The sequence below is a fragment of the Struthio camelus genome, chromosome 5, assembly GCF_040807025.1.
Source record: "Struthio camelus isolate bStrCam1 chromosome 5, bStrCam1.hap1, whole genome shotgun sequence".
Lineage (NCBI taxonomy): Eukaryota > Metazoa > Chordata > Aves > Struthioniformes > Struthionidae > Struthio > Struthio camelus.
In genome coordinates this window covers 39,025,709-39,047,930 of record NC_090946.1, presented here as the reverse complement: position 1 = coordinate 39,047,930, position 22,222 = coordinate 39,025,709, and the positions used below count along the sequence as shown (strand labels likewise).

The 22,222-nt window shown below is 42.3% G+C and overlaps 2 protein-coding genes across 36 annotated transcripts in view; one reads left to right on the top strand and one right to left on the bottom strand.

Annotated features, from left to right (window-relative positions):
• The window catches only part of CELF1 (CUGBP Elav-like family member 1), a 65,564-nt gene extending 46,251 nt beyond the window's left edge, over positions 1 to 19,313 (bottom strand). For 8 of the 35 annotated variants that reach the window (XM_068945629.1, XM_068945636.1, XM_068945639.1 and 5 more), the window contains exons 1-2: positions 19,163 to 19,235; positions 1,447 to 1,487 (exon numbers count right to left, since the gene is read on the bottom strand). Coding sequence is in view for 1 of the 35 variants with exons in the window: in XM_068945622.1 (XP_068801723.1) it covers positions 15,941 to 16,008; positions 16,155 to 16,193 (107 nt within the window). In the remaining 34 variants the exon portion in view is untranslated. Of the gene's footprint in view, positions 1 to 1,093; positions 1,149 to 1,446; positions 1,488 to 2,296; positions 11,579 to 15,940; positions 16,009 to 16,154; positions 16,278 to 17,983; positions 18,306 to 19,035 lie in introns of those variants that run through there. The other 27 variants (XM_068945656.1, XM_068945657.1, XM_068945646.1 and 24 more) reach the window with 24 other exon arrangements.
• A 38-nt stretch (positions 19,314 to 19,351) lies between these two features.
• PTPMT1 (protein tyrosine phosphatase mitochondrial 1) lies at positions 19,352 to 22,108 on the top strand. The gene is made up of 4 exons (XM_068945621.1): positions 19,352 to 19,598; positions 19,689 to 19,769; positions 20,399 to 20,590; positions 21,849 to 22,108. The coding sequence occupies exons 1-4, from the start codon at positions 19,428 to 19,430 to the stop codon at positions 21,987 to 21,989; spliced, it is 585 nt and encodes a 194-aa protein (XP_068801722.1). The 5' UTR covers positions 19,352 to 19,427; the 3' UTR covers positions 21,990 to 22,108.
• The last annotated feature ends 114 nt before the right edge of the window (positions 22,109 to 22,222 follow it).

The following is a 22,222-nucleotide window of genomic DNA, read 5'->3' as shown; positions in this document are numbered from 1 at the left end:
GGCCAAAATGAAGCATAAGGGAGCTTCTAGCATTACCATTAATTGACAAGTATGATTAAACCATGAGAAGACTGACTAACGAACAGACCTCTGAGCTCAATGAAGAAAATTCAGAGCGAGGCAATGAACAAGGCAGCAGTCTTATAAAAAAGGATAACCGAATGTCTTTCAAGTATTCGGAGGAATTTGTAAAACCCTATCACTACTATATTTCTCGAATCTCTTGAGAACAGACAGTTACTTTACTCTGGACCTCTATATTCATTTCACCTTTAAGCTGAAGTAAATATATTAACAAACATCATCTTTGGCAGAATACCATTTCAAATATTTCCAAGCTCTTATTGACAGAGTGTACTTTTCTTTTGAAAAATGTGGTATGGAAAAACATCTACTTTTCCTGTAGCTGATAAAAGCACATTCCTCATCTCTAAAGGGCCCTGGTAAAGCTACTGAGAGCGTTCTGCAAGGGCTGGGAAGGGATATGACTGTTCCACTGATTCCTTGTCAAAGAGTTTCCCTCTTTTGTTTACGGTCTAAAGCATGCCTAAAACATTTCTGCCATAGCAGTTATTCATCAGAAGAGCAACAAACACTGCCATTTGACCATGATAGTGTTACTTAACATAGCAGCCACAGGCTAATCATTCTCAGAAGGGAACTGAAACTCTTAAGGTGCACAGCTATATGCGACAGTCTGATCTCTTCCTCTGGTGCTCCTCTGACAAAATAAATCAATCCAACTTACTAAACTGGAAGAATAATAACTTGATCACAAAAAAGCTTTTTCCTAGGCTGGCAAGCTGGCTTTGTTTACCATGCAGTCAAACAACCAGGAGAGCACCCACAACCAGAGGAGCAAGACTATTCAGCTGGAAACTGAGTAAAGGCAAAAGAGGGGAGCAGCAAGCCATTAGGTTGGCTCAGCCATGTAGTGAAACTGCACCCTTACTGGACTTCTGGGCATTAACAGAACTGCACCAGAAGACACTCACGTTTAGCTCTGAGAATTTTCACCCTAGACTAGCTCCCATTATGCTGCACACAATCCGATCTGTCTCAGCATGTAGGAAGGTGTTCCACTAATACTCACCTTCTGGGTTTCATGTACTGTACAGTACTTGAGATTTGTTCTGTTCAAGAAATTACTGTGAAGGCAAACATTTCTGCTTTGTAGTTAGTTATTTTTCTAAAATTATTACATCCCAAATGGAACTAAGAAAGCCTGTTTACTTGGTACTCACAGTCCTAAATTGTTAATGTTCCCAACCCCCTTTAGCAGCACAAAGGCAGGAAACTGCTAAGAGCTTAAGCTTCAGGGAGCACTGCTCACTGCAGTGGAAAATGATTGCTGTCATCATTGAAACCAAAAACAACTTTTCTCTAGACTTTTGCAAGGAGGCTCCAATAAGCAACTGAAAGACATGAACTGTAATTGGTTCATACCTGCAGCTAGGCACCTCCCTCTAGCAGTTCCAGTCTTCGCTCTAAAAGACAAGGAAAAACAGCCATTGAGTACTTCAGAGTCAAAATCAGATAACAGGAATCATGACAAAACGAACTTCATCTTGCAAAAGGCACCGAACTGTCAAAGTAAAGCATATTTCTAGTAAGAGAAAACATCACGAGGTGGTAAACATCCTCAGCAGACTCAAGAAATGAAGTTACATATTTCAAAAACAAGGAGAACAAATGGAAGGTGCAAAAGAAAGGACCGACAAGAATAAGTCTTGTAGCTTCCTAATAACATTGAGTAGATTTATCCAAAGTGTTGGGCTTTTTGTGCTCCATGAAAGAAGCAGAGTTACTGTCAGCACTACCCACAATCCTGAACTCCCGTATCATATTATTTTCACAGCAGCAAAGGATGACAATGAACCTGAGGACGGGGAGTCTAATGTAAGATTGTATAGACAGAAACGTATGAAAAAGCTCTGAACTAGGAAACACAAACGACTAACAACAGAAGGAAAAGTGTTATTTTGACATCTTAAGCAAATCTGCAGTCAGGAACTATACAGACGCTCCGCACTACCAACATCTGCTTGCATCTCAAACAGGGAACACTATTCAGTGATACAGGGTTCTTACTTTGCAGGAAGACTCAGTAGCTGACCCACAATACAAGCCGGCTTCATATATAATTACAAACTTTGGGGTTTTGGGTTTTTTTTTGTTTGTTTGTTTTTGGAAAGGATTTCTTCTCTGCCTCCTCTTAGATCATACACAATTTTGCAGAACGACATTTACAGCTGTCTAGCAGTATTTTACAGAAAATCCTAACCCATTTACTTACTTAACCAAACAAAAACCATATTCATCCGCAACACGAAGAGTTTTGCAAGGCTGCTGGAGTTCCCTCATTTCCTCTGCTCTGCAGGCCTCTTCATAACCTTTGTTCTGTATTCTCCGAGAAGCGAGGGCAAGCGATCTCTCTCCTCCTCTAACTTGCCTGGTAGTATACTAGCATATTTATCATATGTACTCACAACCTCTTTTCCAGAGGGAAATCTCTTGAGGATTTTCATCCTTATTTTGTAGTCATTTCAGTCATAATTTCTTCCCAACTTGTTCAATTGTTCTAATAAAATATTATACCCTCTTAGTTTTGTTTAGGCTGCTGTGCTCACTCAAACAATTGAATTTCCTCATAATACTCGTTGGGAAAAGAAAAATAAAAACTCACCTAGGAATCCCAAGAAACGTAATAATTAGTTATCTGAAATGAATATTTTAAAAATTGTGACTTTATCTATCTTTTCTAGAATATTACAGAAAACTAACTACTGCTCAGGAAACACTTCACATACTTTCTTTTTTTTTTTTTGTTTTACAGTAACACTTTTGGTTACGAAGCTCCTACTAGTGATTCAGGCAAATACTTTACCTGAGGACACCTTCTTCTACCTCACCCACATTCCTTTGTTTTTTTGAAGTTTAATTAGAGAGTATTTGTGTATGGTGAAAAAGTGGTCTCAGAAGCCCGCTAACAGCCCTGGCTTTGAAACATCAAGTAATACAAATATTTTTTTTTTTTTCCTCCCCTTGAACCTCAAACTTTGTCAGATATTTATAAGCCATGTGGAGCTGCCACAAATGTCAAGGTATATTTTTGTGATATTCAACTTTCAGTAAAACCTGAAACATGCAATGCACTGATCTGAAAAATGCTTAAGAATATACTGGTAAACAACTTCTTCAGCTTTCAAAAAAAATCTTCCCTTACCACATGTAACTATACAACACTCCTGAGAATTAATTTAAAAACTTCAAAGACTACTAAAATACAGCTAACATAGCCAGACGAATATATAAATCTTGGATACCACTGAGAAAAAAATATACACCTCGCTGAATCAAAGGCAAAATCTAACTCAATGAAAACTCTGAAGCAGCAAGCAGCAAATCAGACAGCCACCTGTAGAGAGCCTGGGAGAATGCTGTTAAATTATAAATGTTTCTCAAAACAGAATTGTTTCAGTATGGTTTATTTAATTGCACCCAGAACATAAATACACCGAATACTTTATGCAGGTTTATACCTCAGACAGACTTGGCCCAAAGGCCAAAGAATCTGACAAGTCTATTTCATCTCTAAAGAAATCAGGCCTTGGATACCTCAGATCAAGGAATATATGGCTGGGATGCTGCTAGCAATGTGTGGAGCATAGCAATTTCTGTAGTAACCGACATGGCAATAAGGTCTTATGCAAACTGCATATCAACCTCAACATTAGAGGCTGATGGTGAGCTGTTTTCGTATCTGAATGGGTGGGCATTCTTTCTGGGAACAGTAAAACAATTAAAATGTGCAAACTGTGACATCTCATCACAGCTTTTGCAAAGAAAACATTTCCCATAGTTACCTTCCCCGACTGAAATGCTGCACCTGAGTAGAGATGCCACTTCCAACTTCTTCTACACAAAGTTGGGAGGAACTGACACCTGACAATCCCATGTAGAAAAACGAAGGCTCATCACTTAGCCCTACCAGGTTTCAGAGCAACAAAGTACACTGCTGCTGATGAATGAAGAACTTCCAGCATGCAATACAATACAAATAGGACTGCAGCTGGTAATGAAAACAAGTGGCTCTGGCCACTAAGCACTAGATAACAGAGATAAGCCAAAAAAAAAAAAAAAATCTAGTGACACTATTCTGAACTGAACCACAGGAAGTTCCATCTAAACCTGAGAAAAAACTTCTTTCCTGTGAGGGTGACAGAGCACTGGAACAGGTTGCCCAGAGAGGTAGCGGAGTCTCCTTCGCTGGAGATAGTCAAAACCCATCTGGATGTGATCCTGGGAAATATGCTCTAGAGGACCCTGCTTGAGCAGGGGGGTTGGACTAGATGATCTCCAGAGGTCCCTTCCAACCTCAACCATTCCGTGATTCCCCTCTCAGTGGCAAAGTTTCAGTCCCCCCAACATCCTGGAGCATCTATAAGAGATTACTGGATCATTTAATGGCTTCTGATCAATGAAATTACTATGGCAGTCAGCATCTGTCTAGATAAGTTAGTTCTGATTTCCGATTACACTTTCCAGGAATTAGTGTTTGTGGGATGTGAGGATTACCACTTAGAATAGGGTGACAATAGACCCCAAACCTCTAGTCCAGACATATATCCTGAAATCAACACTCTCTCAGATAAATCAATTTAAGTCTGGATTCACTGCAGATTTACACACTTCTAAGTAACAATTCAATATGGCCAATGCTAAAAACTTTGAAACACAAAAATACCCCTTTCTTTGGAGCAAGCAAAAGAGAGGGATAATGATGAGTCAGAGAGTGAAGGAGCAAGCGCATTGGATAAGCTAGGTCATGAATAGGGAGGCCTATACAAAACAGCTGAAGTCGCAGTTACTGCACGTCTTAGGCTACAACCCACAGAAAGTGCACCACTTTCTAGTAAGTGTTACTTATGAGACAGCAAGGCAGCAGAGGTGGCAATGGGAAACCTAGTAAGAACTAGAGGCTCCCAGAATGCCAAAAACTCACCAAGGATGTGGCTATACTTTCTTACCTGAGAGCTTCCCATCTTCCACTGCAATCTTTATACCACCCAAACCTCTCAGCATCAGAAGCAACTTGCTCAGTGCAGGGCAACTGCTCCTAGTCTCTGAGCCTGTTCACTTTATTTTTGAAGGCAGAGCGGTCAAACACTGATTTCTTCAGCATTCCAGGCACAAGTACTCATGTGCATACAGGTTAACAAACAATCTGTATAGCTAGTAAACGAACCAGTTGAATTCTTCACAAGATAGGTTTACTCCACTCTGGCTTACAGATACAATAGGAAGAACATAATGAAGAAAAAAAGAAGTGGACTTTTAGAACTACTGCAGATTAAAATAAATCAGACGATTGAAAATATTTTAATCCTCATGCTTCAAGTAACCAGAGTATCACAGAGTATCCCAAGATTTGGGACGCAGCCCACATTTGCAATGTCTGTTCCATGCCCAGTCAGCAATTATAGCTTAAACACTTCAAAGGCTAACCACTGGCCTTATAATCCATACAGAAAGTGTACAGACACACTTGGAGAATGCAAAACAATCCTATGGTCTGCTGTTAAGAATGAGAGACTGGGGCTTAGAAGATACGAGATCTACTACTAACTATGGGACTGAATAACATCAGACAAATCACTTCATGATCCTAAGAGTTTTCATTTGCACAGTGCTATCATCATCTGATTTGTTTTCTTCGTAAAAATATTTTGAGAACTAGTGATAGAAAGCATTTAATAGGAGCCAGAGATTATCACCACCTTGTCACAGCTGCATCTCAGTGCCAAAACGCAGTAGATAACACACAAATGTTTTGTGGAAACTTTTTTTTAAATGAAGTTAATACAAGCAAAGTATCTCACCAACAAGAGTTAAGACAGCTATATCCTTCCAGTTTAATGCATTAAGGGATTCTCAAAACAAGTGAAGAGCTGCAAATACAGAAGGTACACACCAGCGCAACATAACGTTTACTCTCTGAATGAGGATTCAATATACTCAGAACTCGCACATTCATGCTTCTGTCTTCACCGATTCTGTACACCCCACAGGAACACATATTTACTCTTGCGCAGACCTTAATGGTTTCTTTTGGGTAAACTTAAATGAGGCAGTACTGAATGGAGGCAGCGTTCAAAGTTTAAATGCTCAGGTTGCTTCCAGAAGCAACAATGCTAGCTAATTTTTTTAGCCTCAACCATCTCAGTGGAAAGATTTAAGTACACTTCCATTTACCTATCATTAAATCCAATGGCAAAAATCTCCATGTGAAGATCATCCCTGTGCACTGTTTATATGCACAATATGCATAACTGCATTGAAGTAAGGCATTTATGAGGATTTCTTTTATGACGACTTCTTTTTATGATGACCTCTTTCTTTTGACTATGCAGAGGAGAATAGGTTCAAACTCAAAGAGAAAAGAAAGAGGTACGCCTGATCTCCCTACACCATCACCCTCAAACTAAGGCCTTCGTCATTCTGTACTGATATATACAATATAGTAAAAGAGGATACAGTCCACACGACCATTTCCGGCATCAACTGCCAGCTTCAGAGGGGAAAAAATTTTGAAGTGTCCTAATTTTGAAAGATCAGAATCTAATTGAATAAAAAATTCTGAGTAGGGGCTGAGTAGTATTCTGAGTAGTATTCTAATAATTCTGCATAATCTTGTATAATAATTCATTCACAAAACGATGACGTATAAACATTTATATTTTATTTTAAAGAAGCACAACTAAAAATACTGACTTACTGTAACTTTGTAGGTGCCTCTTTCTTGGCTTATATTAGACATATTTGTCATGAACTTTACCTTGCAGAAACTGCCATCGCCACACTTGCAAACCAGACAGTAAAATATGGGTTTTTTGTGTTTTTTGTTTTTAAACAATAGGCATAAGGTAAAAGCCTTAGCAGAAGTAAATGGATGCAACTCTTAAATTACATTCTTTGACATCAGCCAAGAAACGAGGTCAATGCTTTATTTTAAAGAATGAATATTGATTCAGATCACTTCCAAGAACAAATAATTTTCCTTAACACTTAAAGAGGTGTAAACGTTGCGTGTGCAGAGCTGCAGTTTTCCAAATATTTAGCACTCTTTCTTTTTCTTTAGAGGCAAACACTATGGCATTGCTGTGGGAACATTAACTTAGGAACGTCCCAACTTAGGTTCAAAAATCTAAATGAAATAAAAACTAGCCTGTTTCATTGAAAATGAGTTCTTCCTAAGCTTGCACTCAAGCTCAGTGAAGATTTCACATCATTTCTCATCATCACCTTTATACAGTTTGGTTTCCTTTTGGCAATATTTACCCTCTATACAATATTATTCTGTAGTGTCTGAAGCGTACTACCTACTGCAAAAAAATGAAGAAAACTTATTTCCTGCATTAATTCACAATCTAACACAGACTGAAAACACATCAGTGCGTAAAAAACATGTAGCACCTTGAAGCATTATTTTTGCCTGAAGTCCATTCACAAATTTAATGCCACTCTTGAGATGAGCTTGCTTTGTCATAAGAAGTGTAACTTTCATTCCTAGTTGTGAACATCTAAAAGTCATCTAAAGAAGACTGGAAGAGAACGTCTTTCCTACCGATTTCAGCTGCCTTTTACTCTAAATCACCCTCATGGCCCTTGTCAGGACCCCAAAACACTCCCTCCAGGCTGCTCATCTTCAGCATTTAATGCTCACTGAAGCTGTGCCAGGGCAGCTTTGCTGCCCTCCTCCTCAAGGCCCCAGCATCCCTCCCTGCTGTGCAAGGCTAGATCCCTCACTCGACCTAAGACCTTCGGGGGTGGGGGGGAAGGTGGTGCAGGTAGGCAGCTATTCACTGCAGTGACTACTGTACCCAGCCCTGTTGGATTCAGCTGCGCATAGGAACAAGACTGTCCATGCACTTTGCCAAGAAATGGAGAGATTCAGCTTTTGCTTGTAGCATCATGCACGTATTTTCAGACATTCTTCACTTGTGCATGTTTCCATCCATTCATTCCATTCACTTTTCCTGGAAGGCGCAGTATGACATCAGCTGGTTTTCAATGTTAGCAGAAGACATCAGAAATTTTATGACAAAACAAGTACTATAGCTTTTGGCTGCACGTCCTAACGTGGAATCAAAACGGACAAAATCCTCTTACATAGCTTGCTGAATTCTTGGGGTTCTTGATTTCATACACCTAGATTAAGAAAATGGAATCAAAAACTCACGTATAGCAATCTGTGTGGCACACTATCTTCCCTTTGTCCTCACATCAGCAGAGTTCACCAATTTCTTCCCCAAAGGAAAGCAGGCTTCTCTGTACAGCTGCATCACGTATCAAGTACTGAATTCATAATGCAATACATTATGACAGCATCTAGTATCTCTCTGTCTAGGACCAAATTCAGTGTGCCAAAGCAGGTAACACACCAGATGCAAACAATTCTTATTTCATTTTTTGGGGCTTTACTTCTAGAGAAGATCGGATGTCAGCTTTCCAAAAAGGTAACATGGAAATGGGGGAGAAACGGACAGCAGTAAAACAAGACGCTCGTACTGCAGATTCAGTTTAAGCCAACGCTCTTGCCAGAAGAATATAGCCTAACTCTTCCCTCCCTGGCTCTCTAGTCCCACCTCTGCATGATGAACTTGAGGAGCTAAATGATCCAGGTTTGATCTAGCTTACAAACAACAACAGGAACAAGTTTTAACCCAGGCACAGTCCCTGATTCAGTTCACTGTGCAACCACACCAATGCTATTGGCAGCACAAAGGAGAGGGGGAACGCACAAGACCTGTAACAAGCCTCTTTCACAGCAATATTGGCGTATACTTGTTCAAATTACTCACAGAACTACATCATATTTAGTGCTGAGCGTCCCACAATTCTCTACTGATTAATCCTTCTTAGTTTCAAAGGCTCCAAGTGATAATGCTTCCGCTACCTCCATTAAGAAAAACATGCTTTGTAAGACATACGTTTACCTCTTCTTTCACATAATCACCTTTATACTGTCCTTTTGCAGTTGCAGTCTACTACTGACAACCAAACCTCTTAAAGAATTCTTTATCTGTGGACCGCACCTAATATTTCAGGACACTTCAGTTCCTACCCTGGTTAATATATAAGATTTAGCTTTTTAAATCAAAAGTAAAACCTTTTCAACTTAAACTTTTTTTTTTTTTTGGGGGGGGGGGGGGGCGCTCCTGGAGTATATTACCTGTAACTGCAGTTTAACAGTGTTTATAAGTGTAATCAACTTCAAATGAACCCCGGACTTAATTCTAAATACCTGTAACCTTCCCACACGCCCATCCTTAGCCTGACATTACTAGTCAACTGCATGATTATGACAGCGAAAGGGGGGGGGGGGAAGCATTTTTTTAAATTAAAGAATAGAAGTACTAAAGGTAAGAAGAAAATCACAAGTTACCCCTCCTGTAGAATTTCAGAACCTGCATTTCAAAGAATGTCAGGTAAGAGTCAATTCCTCACTTGTCTCCAGCCTTGATTAAATTGTCTCTGCAAACAGGACAACAATGCAGTCAATCCAGAATGGATTAATGGGCATTCCCCCTTAAACTCAACGTACATACACCAAATAGGATTTTCTGTCTATAAATATCTAAAGCATTGTATTATGCTACATAAATCACTCGAACTGGAAATAGGCTGAGTACTAAGTCACTCTTTCTGCACTACTGGGCAATACATACAGGATAGATTTACTACACTATTTGAGGTAACTCAAAGCATCTGCCTTCCAAGAAACATAATTGACAGCTTGGCTCTAAACAATGTCACTCTCTGACATACCGTCTGTAAGAAGATTTTTACAAAATGGCAGACTTAAATCCCCTGTTGTTATTTTGTGGCCTGGCTCTATCTTGCTCACCTGCTCAACACACTTAGTGAACATAAACTTCTTCAATAGTCTACCTGTGTGCCGTAACATTTTTCACAGAATGGACAAACAACATTTTAAAAACACAATAGTGACTATACTTTCAAGAGGCCTTTGAAACTGCCTAATCATGCTCTTGCTATGAGATTACAAGCAAAAATTAGGCATGCTACTGGAAAACATTTCAAAGCACAGGAACGGAGTAACCATCGGCATTAAACCATGCCAAAATTTACTTTTAATTAGTGATTTCAACGTAGAAACAGTTCAGATTTTGTTTTTGTCACTTTCTTCTGGCCAGTATGAATGGAAGGATGTCAATCAGAGAGACAGGAAATGGACAAGTAGGAAGAAAGAAAGGCTAAGGTCTTGGGGAGCATGTGGGAATTAGAAAAGATATCAGGACACTTAAGAAAGACAGTGCAATATCCCAGAAGCTGCATATTCACAATGAATTTCACAGGTTTTCCAGATGAAGGCAGAACAACTTTCTCAGTGTGTCCCTGTTACACAAAGAATGACCAGAAACCAGCTACACAACAAAGTCACTTGAGCGTAAGCAGTCCAAGAGTGAATTGACCCTCTGTCACACATCAATCACTGTTCCCTGCCTGTAGACAAAAGTATGATCCAGATATTTTTGGGAAGCCGAGATCTTCCCCCCGTTCACCTCCAAAATATGCTTCTTTCTAATCTGAGATACACATAGCTTTTTCAGGAAGAAATATACTAGACACACTGCAGTGGCAGAAAAGGAAAATAATTCAGACAGTTTCTGCAACGTTGTTCTCAAGGAAGATTTCAGCAAGTATGCTGCCTTCTACTCCACAAGTAAAAATGTTTTCCTAGCTCAAATTCCAGAAACAAAAGACCTGATTGCTATCTGCCTACTCAGAATCTCAAGAGGCAGCAGAATTTGTAGATGGGCAACATCCCCTAAAAGACAGAAAAAGCATCTTATTACCTATTTCCCTCTCTCTCCCCCTCAGAAAGCTTCCCCCAGTGTTAAGCATGGATCTAGCTGCTGCCACTATTTGGAGCACCTTTCCACTACTCAGAGAATGTCTTATCAACACAGTTTACTACAGCGTCAGCAGCTAACTGACTTTCTGCACTAGGCTACAATATTTGTTCACCTGATCTAGTACTGAAGAAAAGCAATTTTGAATAGTCATTGCACTCCATGCAGGACCTTAATATCAAGTTTATGCAAATATCTAGCTAGGGAAATCCTCGTTACATGTTCCCAGCTCTTCCTAATAAGGTATTCCCTACAGCCCCATCCCCCCCACCCCACCAACTCCTTATTCCAAACTAGGCTGGCCAGGGTCTAGCTCCTCATTAATCCCCCTTGCCCATAACAAGCAAAGACAGCACACGGGATCTAGTTTTTCACTAATCCTCAGGGCAGGCAGTGACAAAAGACCTTTTAGGGCAGGATCTAGGCCCTTACTAATCGTTCCTCAAAGCAGGCAGGGACATTAAAACCCTCACCCCAGAATACAGCAGCTCTTTTGGAGGCTAAAACTGAACTTGTTGGACGTCACTGTCACCCACTACATATTCTCCCTGCAAGACAACTGCCTACCCTCCTCCACTCCCGGTCCTGCACTCCCAACCTGGATGAATTGCATTGTACCAAAAAAAAAAAAAAAAAAAAAAAAAAAAAAAACCATCCGCAAGATCACCTTTCACTTGGAACGCCAGTCCTTCCCAGAGACGCAGAGACAGACAGAGAGACGGACGTAACAACAGAGACTGTAAGCCCTGGCTCTCAATTCTGCTCAGCAAATGCCGAATGTGCACAAGGCCAGCCACACTGCCTAGCTAGCTAGCATGCTGCTGCTGTACAAATATAGAAAGCAGAAAGTGGAACAACCGTTTCAGCAGAACAGACTCTGCTCAGCTCTCCGGGAGGGAGGAGCAGGGAGCTGAACTGCTTTACCCATACATGGTCTCTCAGAGAGACCATTGCTAAGACAAGTTCCTTTCACATACGCACACACTCATTCACTGTCACACTGTACTGGGGAAGAAAAGAAAGGGTACAAAGCTAGAGTTACTGTTTTGAAATGAGCTCCAAGTCCATTTTGCTTGAGTCCATCTTCGTAACGTAGAAACTTTCAACACTCTGCATCCAACAGAATCTGGGCAGCAATTTGGACACAAGACAAAATATAATTTCCAGGGAATCTCCACATTTACCAGCATTTCAAAAACTACTAAACTAGCCAGATCTTCCCTGTTGCTTTTGGAAGCACATGTGACTTGTTTTTAATTGAATTGTAGTAATCATTTTGCCCATCTCCCCTGCTTTTTGAAATATTTTCCTAAACTAATAAGCACAATTTTCCCATTGGCTGATACAAACTACCACGGTGACCCGACACATCCTAAGTCTGCCCTCCCAGCAGTCCATTATAGCAGCGTTTAAACGGACAGACATGGTCTTTTTCTATAAACTCTTCCCAAATTAAAAAGAAAAAAAACACCGCTATATAATATCCCCCTCTTTTTTTTTCCTTTTGGTATTCTGGCACAGAAAGAGAGCAACAATTACTGTAACTGAAAATCCAAATCCCTAAACACTAAAAGAAATCAAATGCTGTGGCTTAGTTCCTAAATTTTTCAGTGCACTAGTATGGCAGGCTGCACACTCTAAAGCATTCGCATTTGCATACTAAAGTATATAATTTTAATGAGATAGATTGATTACATTATGCTGCTATTTCTTACATTTACTATGTCACACGTTTTTGTGGTGATACATAACTGTATTATACAAGCTACCAGAAAAGTTTTGTCATATAAGTACGCACAAGTTGCAACTTTCAGCTATATCAGAAAAATAGTAACTAATTCAAAATGAGAAGTGCATCAGTCAGATAGTTCTGCTAACATGACTGGCAATTAGACACAAAAGTGCTGGTATTTAAACCAACCATCTGGTTATTCTTTGTGTTCCATGTGACAGAAATAAAGGTTTAGGCTCCTTGCAATTTCAGGAAGACACTGGTACACTCAAGATTAGCTGTATTCTTAAGCACATATTCAAAATTTTCCTTTCAAAAGGTAACGTCCTACTCCTGCTTCCCTTAATTCAGTCATGAAACGCCTGTTAAGCTCAGCACTATTGAATTAAGCTAAAAATGCTTCAAAAATTAAAGAATTCCTGAAGCTAGTTCTGCAGCAGAGAATCAATATTACAGCAGATTCCTTAACTGTGCAAAATATGTGGTACTATCTATATGCAGACTCTGATAATGATCAAATTCAGGCATTGAATGCCCAATCCAAAATCTAATATGGGGGGCTCTACTCCATAAATATCAGGAAATTCTCACTTATTTCCTAAGTTACCTAACATATGATCAGTTTTCTGAGCAGTCAAAAACCGCGCTTTATGGAAGTAAATAAACAGCCCTCTCTCCAAAGATTTTGCATATTGATCCTTTTTAATGGTAAATTCTAACATTGGCCATGACTGTGCAAGCAATCATTACTGCTCTGTTCATAAGTTGTGGTAGGCACTGTACAGTCATAACACAATGACAAGCAAGAGAGAAGGAACGCATTTTTTCATGTAGTCAACCTGTCATCGAGACTTATCTCTTTAATTTAGAAGTTTACATAGAAAACAGGAATTTTTGGAAGGGAAATAATGCAGAGACAGAGGTGAGTAAAGAAGAAGATTCTGAGAAGGTGCTCTACTTGGGAATGTGTGACTATAAATGACAGGAAGAATTGTTTTTACACTTTGTTGTGCCTACTGGAAATGCAAGAGCTAGACATGACATTGAAAACATCTTCCGTTCCTGAAAAAACAATACTTTATTGCCTTCTCACAAAAAGCATCATCTACCCATGCTCTAATTTGTAAAATTTTCCAAAGATATCAAAAGGCTTGGTGCCCATCCTGCAAATGTCTACATATAAGTAAGTTAAGGAGGATGCCACTATCTTCATAAGAGGAGTTGGATATTGTCTGTTAAATATGTCATTTGAATTACAAAGTTCACAAACAACCATCTCCTTTGCTTTGAAAGGACAGATGAGAACGCTCCCCTTCCAACAGATTCTGAAGGATTTGTGGATAACCTGTATATGCTGGAATTTCTCTTGAACTGCATAATTTGAAGCAAAAAATAGCAAGGAATTTCCATGAACTCAGTGAAAAACTGAATTTTAAATGATGAAAATAAATCTGTTTGAACAACCATTTTACTTTGAAATGTGTAATACTGAAATTCAGTAGATAAGAACTATGCTATTACTGCAAAAGGCACAGTAAGAAGCAGTCTGCAGATAGAAGTAAAGTAAGAAAAGAACAAATTTTGATGGAGATTAAAAAAATATTCTGAAAAACTTGAACTAATTTCAAGTAAAAATAGTATAAGCCACCACAGAATTTCAACTCAGCTCTCGTGAGAACCAGGAGAGAATTCAGTTCTGAGAGAAGCTCAATAGGCAACCGTAAAGAAGTATTTGCCTGCAAAGAAAAGCCTGCTAGACAGCGCACCAGCATGATACTGTGATACTTAGCAGTCATCCTCCTTTTATTCAAATGCTGACTTAAGATTTCCTTGAAAGTGCTGCAAAAACCCAGGATAAAGAACCCAAAGTCACTGCTCATTTGCCTGAATTTTAGCAAGGTTCTAGAATGAGAGAAATGAGAGTGACAAGAAGATGCCCTGATCTAAACCAGTCACTCCAAGTTAAATTTATAAGTAATTTAGATACATGGTTGCAAAATCCCATAGATACATAACTTCAAGCCCAGTTTAGAGCATCTTAGCCTGTCTGTAACTTTACCACTGCAAGCCAGCCCATTAAATCAATTATAAATCCACTCTAAATCAGTACAAAGTAATTACCAAAACAGAGTTTGCCTTAAGTATTCTGACTCTGACAGGGAGACAAAAAAAACAAAACAAAACAAACAGATCACGATCTATCGAGAAGACTGAAGTATATCACTATTGAATGATAAAATATCATTAACATCAGCAGCTGCCTTTTCTTTGAAATTCGTGGACAAATCTGGATGGTAGGATGACACACATACATGGGACAGAAAGGAAAGCTTTGATCCCACTTTTGGGAAAAGTTCTCACGTGGTACATAAAACAAACGTACCTGTGCCACAAGCTGTATCACCAAAACTGAAATTCTTTAATAAGAGTTGAAAATTACTGGTTTGATGTTGAAGACTCCTGTTCACCTGTCTAGCTGCTCACCGCTCATCCTGAATTAAGTTAGCAGCAACGCCTTTTCTTTTGAAATGCACAGAACTAAGACGGCTGAAGCATCCGTGCTACCCAAGACGTCAGAAAGAAGACTTCCTTTAGCTGGGATGATGACTGTGCTAGAGCATGCTAGGGCTATGTTGTTGTCATAAACCAATCATCTTGCACTGTCTATCACAGTTCAGACATGAGCCATTCACCCCTGCAGCAAAGTGTTCGCTGAGTAACCTGTCCTGGAGCTTTAAATCAGTTTGTGTTTTCTCCCCTGCTCTAAGGAAACTTCCTGCTTTGACCTAATGTATGTTTTAGCTTTACATGCTTGAATATTGTATTAGGTACAAATAAGATGAAGTTCAGTTCACATTTGGGAATCTCCTCATGAAAATGGGAATGCTGAAGTTCTCTCTTTTCACTACAATGCCCCCAAATACAAAGTCTCCTGGTAGGACAATCTAAAATAGATGAGACAGCAATAGCAGAAAAGGTTCTATCCTGCATTTTTCCATGCAAAACAACCATCTCTAACAACAGGAGGAAGGGTATTAAAACCCCTGACTACCTTTTTCAGTGAAGGTAATCTCTCATCTCAATAAGTCTTGTGATGGAATCACAATTCACGATCTTTTGTTAGGTTACTTCAAGAGAAATTATTATAAAGCCTAGACAACTTTTCTCAATTTAAAACTCCCATTCCAATATACCCTTAACTATTTTACTCTGCTTTATGTTGGATTTTCTTCCCACCAAATAATTGATCAATGGATAAAAATGATACCTTCCTGCCTGAGGGCAGTTACCAAGGCAACAAACATAGTTCTGCACATAGGCTTGGTGAATGGCAAACTAAAAGACAAGAAGCAATATTGAAAATGTTTAGATTGATATAAAACATTATGATATATATGGCAAGACTGATAAAATAAGGACCCAGAAGTATAAATCTTCTGAGTTTGTTGGATTACAGCTGCTGTTTCACTAGCAAATCTCACATTACCACTTGGAAACCCGGACTGTTTCACGGACATCATCACTGTACAGCAGTCTCTAGTTCAAGAGCCAGAAGAATGGGTTCTTCTTAGATTATCAGATTTAGAAATTAACAACTGGGAAACCTCAAAAAGAAAGAGAATTTATGTTACTTCCTATGCAGTTTGGCAAGCAACCTAAAAAACACTAAAATAATTTTTATTTAGAGTAGGCCCTCTGAAAAGATTTGCGATAGAAGAGCCAAAAGACAGACAGATGAAATTAAGAATAAATGTAGTAACTGATGATCAATGCCCACATTTCAGAAAAAGGTGCAAGAAATGGTAAGGAATAACCTGCTCATAACAAATTTTTTTTTTTTTTTTTTTTTTTTTTTACTAATTTCAGTTAAAGACTAGATTACAGGTCATATTTTATTTACTGAATGCAATTGTAAAATATTTTCAAGAACCACATAAACATCTAATTTTTATGACCTTCTACTGATGAGCATAGTATTGTTTCCTGTAATTTCAAAAGAAAAATTACACAGCATTAAAAAAATATTTCTCTTAAATTTTATGCTATGCAGCGATAAATTGAATAATCATGAGGTGAGACAGAAATTACGTAAAGGCTTCTTGCAAGGGACCTTGCAAATTACAGATTTATTATAAGGTATACAATTACTCCATATCTACGATACAGTCACTTTTCTTGCTTTTCCCTTTAGAGGAGTAGCGCTAGGCAACACGTACCTTCAGAATTCCTACTCTCAGCAAAAAGAAACAATACTTAAAGACCCCTTCCCCCACCATGTAATGATAATCTGACCACTGCATCTAGTTTTAAAGAAGTAGCAAGAAAATGTGGATACAGTAATAAGTACAAGGTACTACCGTGGCATTCTTTACCATATCCCCATTTTGAAAGACAGTTAGGTCCTTTGGTTATTGTAGGCCATACACTTTCAAAAGAACATACTTAACATACAAATCTTGGTGTTCTTAGCGTTCATGACTTTGTAATAACTACTTTTCAACTAAGACAATATTAAAACTTCTTTCTACAGACATTATGTTCCTCCTTTCTTAGGTATGTAAAGTTCCCAAGATAAACAAGTTCCCAGTCCTGCATTTACTAGATTATTTTACTTACAAAGCATACCCAGATGCATAAGCTCAAGCACAAAACTGAGAAGGCAGGATCTGGGACTGCATTTTCTCCAATATAACAGTAGAAAATTGGACAGGAAGGGAAAAATATGCCCATCGCAGGGTTATCATTCAGAAAAGGTAAATCTATTCCACAAAACAGCATATAACTTCCCAGAATAAATATCAGCAAGAATTTCGAAGGTTAGCACAGGCTGAAGGGGAATGGCAAGCTTCTTTAAAAAAACAAACAAACAAAACCACTGACATCATCATATTTTAAAATCCCCACTTTGGGAATAGTTGTACTGGTGCATATACGTGCACCTATGTCCCCGGGCAGATATAAGAATCATGCTGCTACCCAGAGCACTCTTCACCAGGAGAGATGCAACTGGAAACATTAAGTTGCAGGATACAAGCTGTACCCACCTGGATGATTCCTATCACAATGGTAAACAGATAAGTAATATTTTTAAACAATATCTGACATTATACTCAACTCCTCAGAACAGAGCTGGCAGGGGGAGGGGAAGGGTGAGTTTATTATGGATACACAATGCCAGGCCAGTGCAATAAAAGCTATCTGATAAACTCATCTATAGAAAAGCAATAGGAAAGGCAACTAAAGACTCCATGAGAGAATCTGGCAGTTATTGTAATCACTAATTCTAAGAGTCAAGCCTGGAGACACATACAAACCATGAACTTTGCAAGACACTCAGAAAGTCCTAGCTCTTGTAGACCAGAAGCAAAGCACATTTCAAGATTCAAATTCCAGCCAAGTATTTTTCTGCATCAGGTGAGCTCCTGGTGAAACACACCCACTGACCACACTGAAGCAGTACAACACAAGAAAGCTGCAACATTTGAAAAATGCTCCCTGACAACTTCTGGCAGAGGAGAATGTCTGTCTGTGCCTTAAAGGTGAAAACGTCTGGGCTGCGATTCCTCAGGAATTTAAAGGAGGGAAGGTTCCACAGTTAATACTGCCTCTGAACTTCCTATTCAGCAATCTTCCTATAAAAAAAAAAACTCATGCTGTTATCAATTCGTATTTCTTCTTTATGCACTTATCGTTAAATTTATGTTTAGTCTCCCTTCTTTCTTTACATTGTGCTATTTTACTTTCTACTTCACCCCAGTAGCGTTTGCCGCTCCTCCTCACGCCTGAGACTGCAAATTCCTACGCTGTGGTGAAGTCGAGCTCTCTGCCTTTTGCTTCTCCTACCCAGACCTGCCTCCACCCCTTCGCAAACCCCAAGTGCCGCAGAGGTGCGTTTCCTGGTGTCCCCTGCCCAAAAGACAGGCCCGCGGGGTGCCACCCGGCGCCATCCAGCCGCATCCCCGCGATCACCCCGGCCTCTGCCGCTCCGCGCTGCTCCGGCCGCCGCCGCCCCCGGGGGCTGCCCGTCTCCCGCGGCCCGGTCCGGCGCTCCCCTGCCCTCCCCGCACCCGCCGCGGGCCGCGCTCGCACCTGCAGCGCCCCCCGCCGCCGCCCTGCGGCCCGAGGCCGGGCGGCGCCCGAGGCGCTGTCAGCGCCCGGATGCCAGACGGCAACCGGCCGCCTCCGGTTCCGGGCCCCGGGCTGGGCGGCCGCCTCCCCCCGGGCGGCGGCGGCGCGGGGCTCCCGCGGGCCCGAGCCCCCCACGGCACGGCACAGCGCAGCGCGGCGAAGCGAGGCGCGGCGCGGCGGCCGCCTGCAGGGTCCCGGCGCGGGGCGGCCTGGCGGCCGGAGGAGACCCGTTACCTGCGCTAGGCGGGTCGCGCTCCCCGCGGGCTCCGCTCGGCTCCGCGCCGCGCCGCGCCGCGCCGTCCCTGCCCTGCCCTGCCCTGCCCGGCCCGGCCGAGCTCCTCCTGGCGGCCGCCGCCCTCACCTGCCCCGCGGATCCACCCGCGCCCCGCTCAGCTCCCTGCGCCGCCTCAGGCCGGCTTCGCAAGATGGCGGCGCTTCCGGGAGAGACCACGGCGGGCCCGAGGGCAGGGGCCGGGCCGCCGCCGCCGCCGCCGCCGCGCTCCTCCCCCGCCGCCGGGGCGGGGCCGCCCCGCGCTACGGCCGCGCTCGCGCGCGCGCTTCCCCCGGCGCCTCGCGCGCGGTGCGCTCGTCCGCGGCGCTCCCCCGCCCCTGCGGCGCGGCCCGCGATGGGGCTGGCGGTGGCGCTGGGCGCCGGCGCGGCGCGGCTGCTCTTCTACCCGACGCTGCTGTACACGGCGGTGCGGGCGCGGCTGCCCGGGTCCGGCCGGCCCTGGTTCCACCGCATCGACGGCGTCGTGCTGCTGGGGGCGCTGCCGCTGCGGGGGCGCAGCCGCAGGGTAAGGCGGGGCCGCGGCGGGCCGGGCCGGGCCGGGCCGGGCCGGGCCGGGCCGAGCCGAGCCGGCGCCTGACGGTGCTTGTGCCCGCAGCTGGTGGCGGAGGAGAACGTGCGCGCCGTGCTCACCCTCAACGAGGAGTACGAGACCCGCCTGCTCTGCTGCTCCGCGCAGGTGAGCGCCGCGGCGGCCGTTGGGCGGCTGCCCGCGGGCCGGGCCGGGCCGGGCCGGGCCGGGCGTGCGGCGGTGCCCAGCGCCCTCCGCCGCTCCCCCTCCTGCTCGCCCTGGGGTAGGTGAGGATTCAGCGCTGCTGCCTGCCCTCACGCTGCTCCCCGTTGGGATCCCTGGCGGCAACTGTTACGGCCTCTTAACAGCAGAGAGACTTGGCTTCTTCAGACGTAAGCCAAGTTCTTAAACTGTGTGACCGGACGATGAAACGTGAGGATGCAAGAACAAGACTAGAGCTACAGCGGTGGGGAGAAGGGGAGCGTTAATTGTACACGTGCTGTTGTGCAAATGCCAGAATGCCTTTTTTTTCCAGGCTGAGAACCCACCTCGCCTCCTTTCCTTTAGCTGAACCACATCTCCTCAGTTTTCCTTCAGTTCCCTTTAACTTCTTCTTGCTGATAACCAGCACTAAAGCTTTCTGTATTTTTTCTGTATTTCTGATTTAAAGGATTAACATTGCAAAGGCTGCTTACAACATTGCTATATTTCCCAAATGTCTTCACAGGGATCGTGTTTTTCTTTCTGGGGGGAAAAAAAAAACCCTTGGCTAATTGAATCTACCATGCTTATTTCAGGAATGGGAGGCAATGGGAGTAGAGCAACTGCGTCTCAGCACTGTGGATCTAACTGGAGTTCCCACCTTGCAAAACCTCCACAAGGGTGTCGAATTCATACTGAAACACCGAGAACGTGGTAACAGTGTTTATGTGCACTGCAAGGCAGGACGCTCCCGCAGTGCCACCATGGTGGCAGCATATTTAATTCAAGTAAGAAGGGTTCTGTACTAAATCGGGTTTATGTTATACCCTCTGGGCAAGTAAAGTGCTCAGAGATGGCCCAGCCTCTACAATTTGATTCTGCTCAAGAAACCCGAGTGTGTACAATTGCATAAATAGGCCATGGTTTTACCAAGTTTGGACTGGAGACCCATTTGAAGAGAGGTAGGTAGCTAGGCCCTACATCTGTTGCTGTCTGTTTTGCAGATGACTAATACAAGCTAAAGGAACAAACGAAACTTGTATTGGCTGAACAGCAGTCTAAACTTCCTTTGACAATGTAGCTTATCTTTGCACACTTTGTTCGTTTGCCTTTATGTTACTGACCAGTTAATGCCTTCTGGCAGTGAGGTAGTGGTGAAGTTGCAATGGAGCCTCCACTGTAAGTAGTCTTTTCATTCATCTGTACAGTCTGCCTCTGACAGCTCAGTTATTAGCACAGACACTGGCAAAGATGTTTCATGTTATGGGACAGAAATTGCCGTTGAGAAGAAGCTTTGAAACGTGCACTCTCACAGTATCTGTTGCTGGTTCTGGCAGATGACTCAGACTTCAAGAAGCTGTTCAATTTACTGAGCCACTAATACAGCATGTTCTGATGCGGTTTTGAATGATTCTGCTGTTCATAATTCTTTTTAGGGAGGAACAGATTGAGTTGGGAATAACAAGTCACTCACATGAGGGTAGATTCACTGAGCAGCTAAACTTCCTTTTTTTTTTCCTATTTACCTGAAGTGGTGAGCACCTCAAAATATAATTCAGGATCATGAGAAGTAACTTTGGTTTTCCCGAGTTCCTCTACATATCCAACTGTGCAAGCTAGCCCTGAAAACACGATCCCACCTGTGGGATCCTTCTGTTGGAGTTCTTAAATACACCCTGGGAAATCTTCCCTTAGTAATGCCCTAAAGTGCTAGAGCGGGGGTAGTACTAGTACTCTTTACCTCTTTACCCACCTTTTCCTCCAGTCTGGTGGGACTAGGACAGGAAACTACTTACATCATGGAAGCATGAGTGAGATAGAACATGCAAGTCCTAAACAGCAAATGTTTTTCTTTAGCTGAGGGACTCATTTCATGAATTTGCATTGACTTTCAGGCCCCTCTGAGAGAAGATGAATAAAATGGGAGGGACAAAAGGAGCAGGTTTTCTAACTGAACTCTCATGTTGTCTGTATCCTCCGTGAAGGCTCCATTAACCAGTGCAGGGATAGAACGGATTTTCACATGCAGTGTTTCTCCCTTTTCAGCTGCATCACTGGAGCCCTCAGGAAGCAATAGAGGCTATTGCCAAGATCCGTCCCCACATCCTCATTCGGCACAAACAGGTCCAGGTCCTGGAGGCATTTCACAGGAACATAATTGCTGGGACAACGGCAAAGCATCAGTAAGAACCATAAAGATCTCAGAGTCTCAGCTCCTAAAAAAAAAAAACCCCTTGGATCTTAATGAAATAATGAAGGTTTAAGTATTGTATTTCTTGGCCATCAATAAACAAGTTTTTACAATGCGCTACTTTGAAGGGCAGGTTGGGCTGTTTCATTAAAGTGTCTCTCCTTATGGCTAGTCTCTTATTTCTTTTAAAGCCCAATAGTTCTTTCCCACACGCAACATCAGTGCAGAG

What these genes read in the sequence shown, in the direction of transcription:
- PTPMT1 (XM_068945621.1), top strand. Translation starts at nt 19,428, where the DNA reads ATGGGGCTGGCGGTGGCGCTGGGCGCCGGCGCGGCGCGGCTGCTCTTC. An exon ending in TGCTCTGCTGCTCCGCGCAG is followed by an intron (nt 19,770 to 20,398) that starts GTGAGCGCCGCG and finishes TGCTTATTTCAG; the next exon opens with GAATGGGAGGCAATGGGAGT. An exon ending in TGGCAGCATATTTAATTCAA is followed by an intron (nt 20,591 to 21,848) that starts GTAAGAAGGGTT and finishes CTCCCTTTTCAG; the next exon opens with CTGCATCACTGGAGCCCTCA.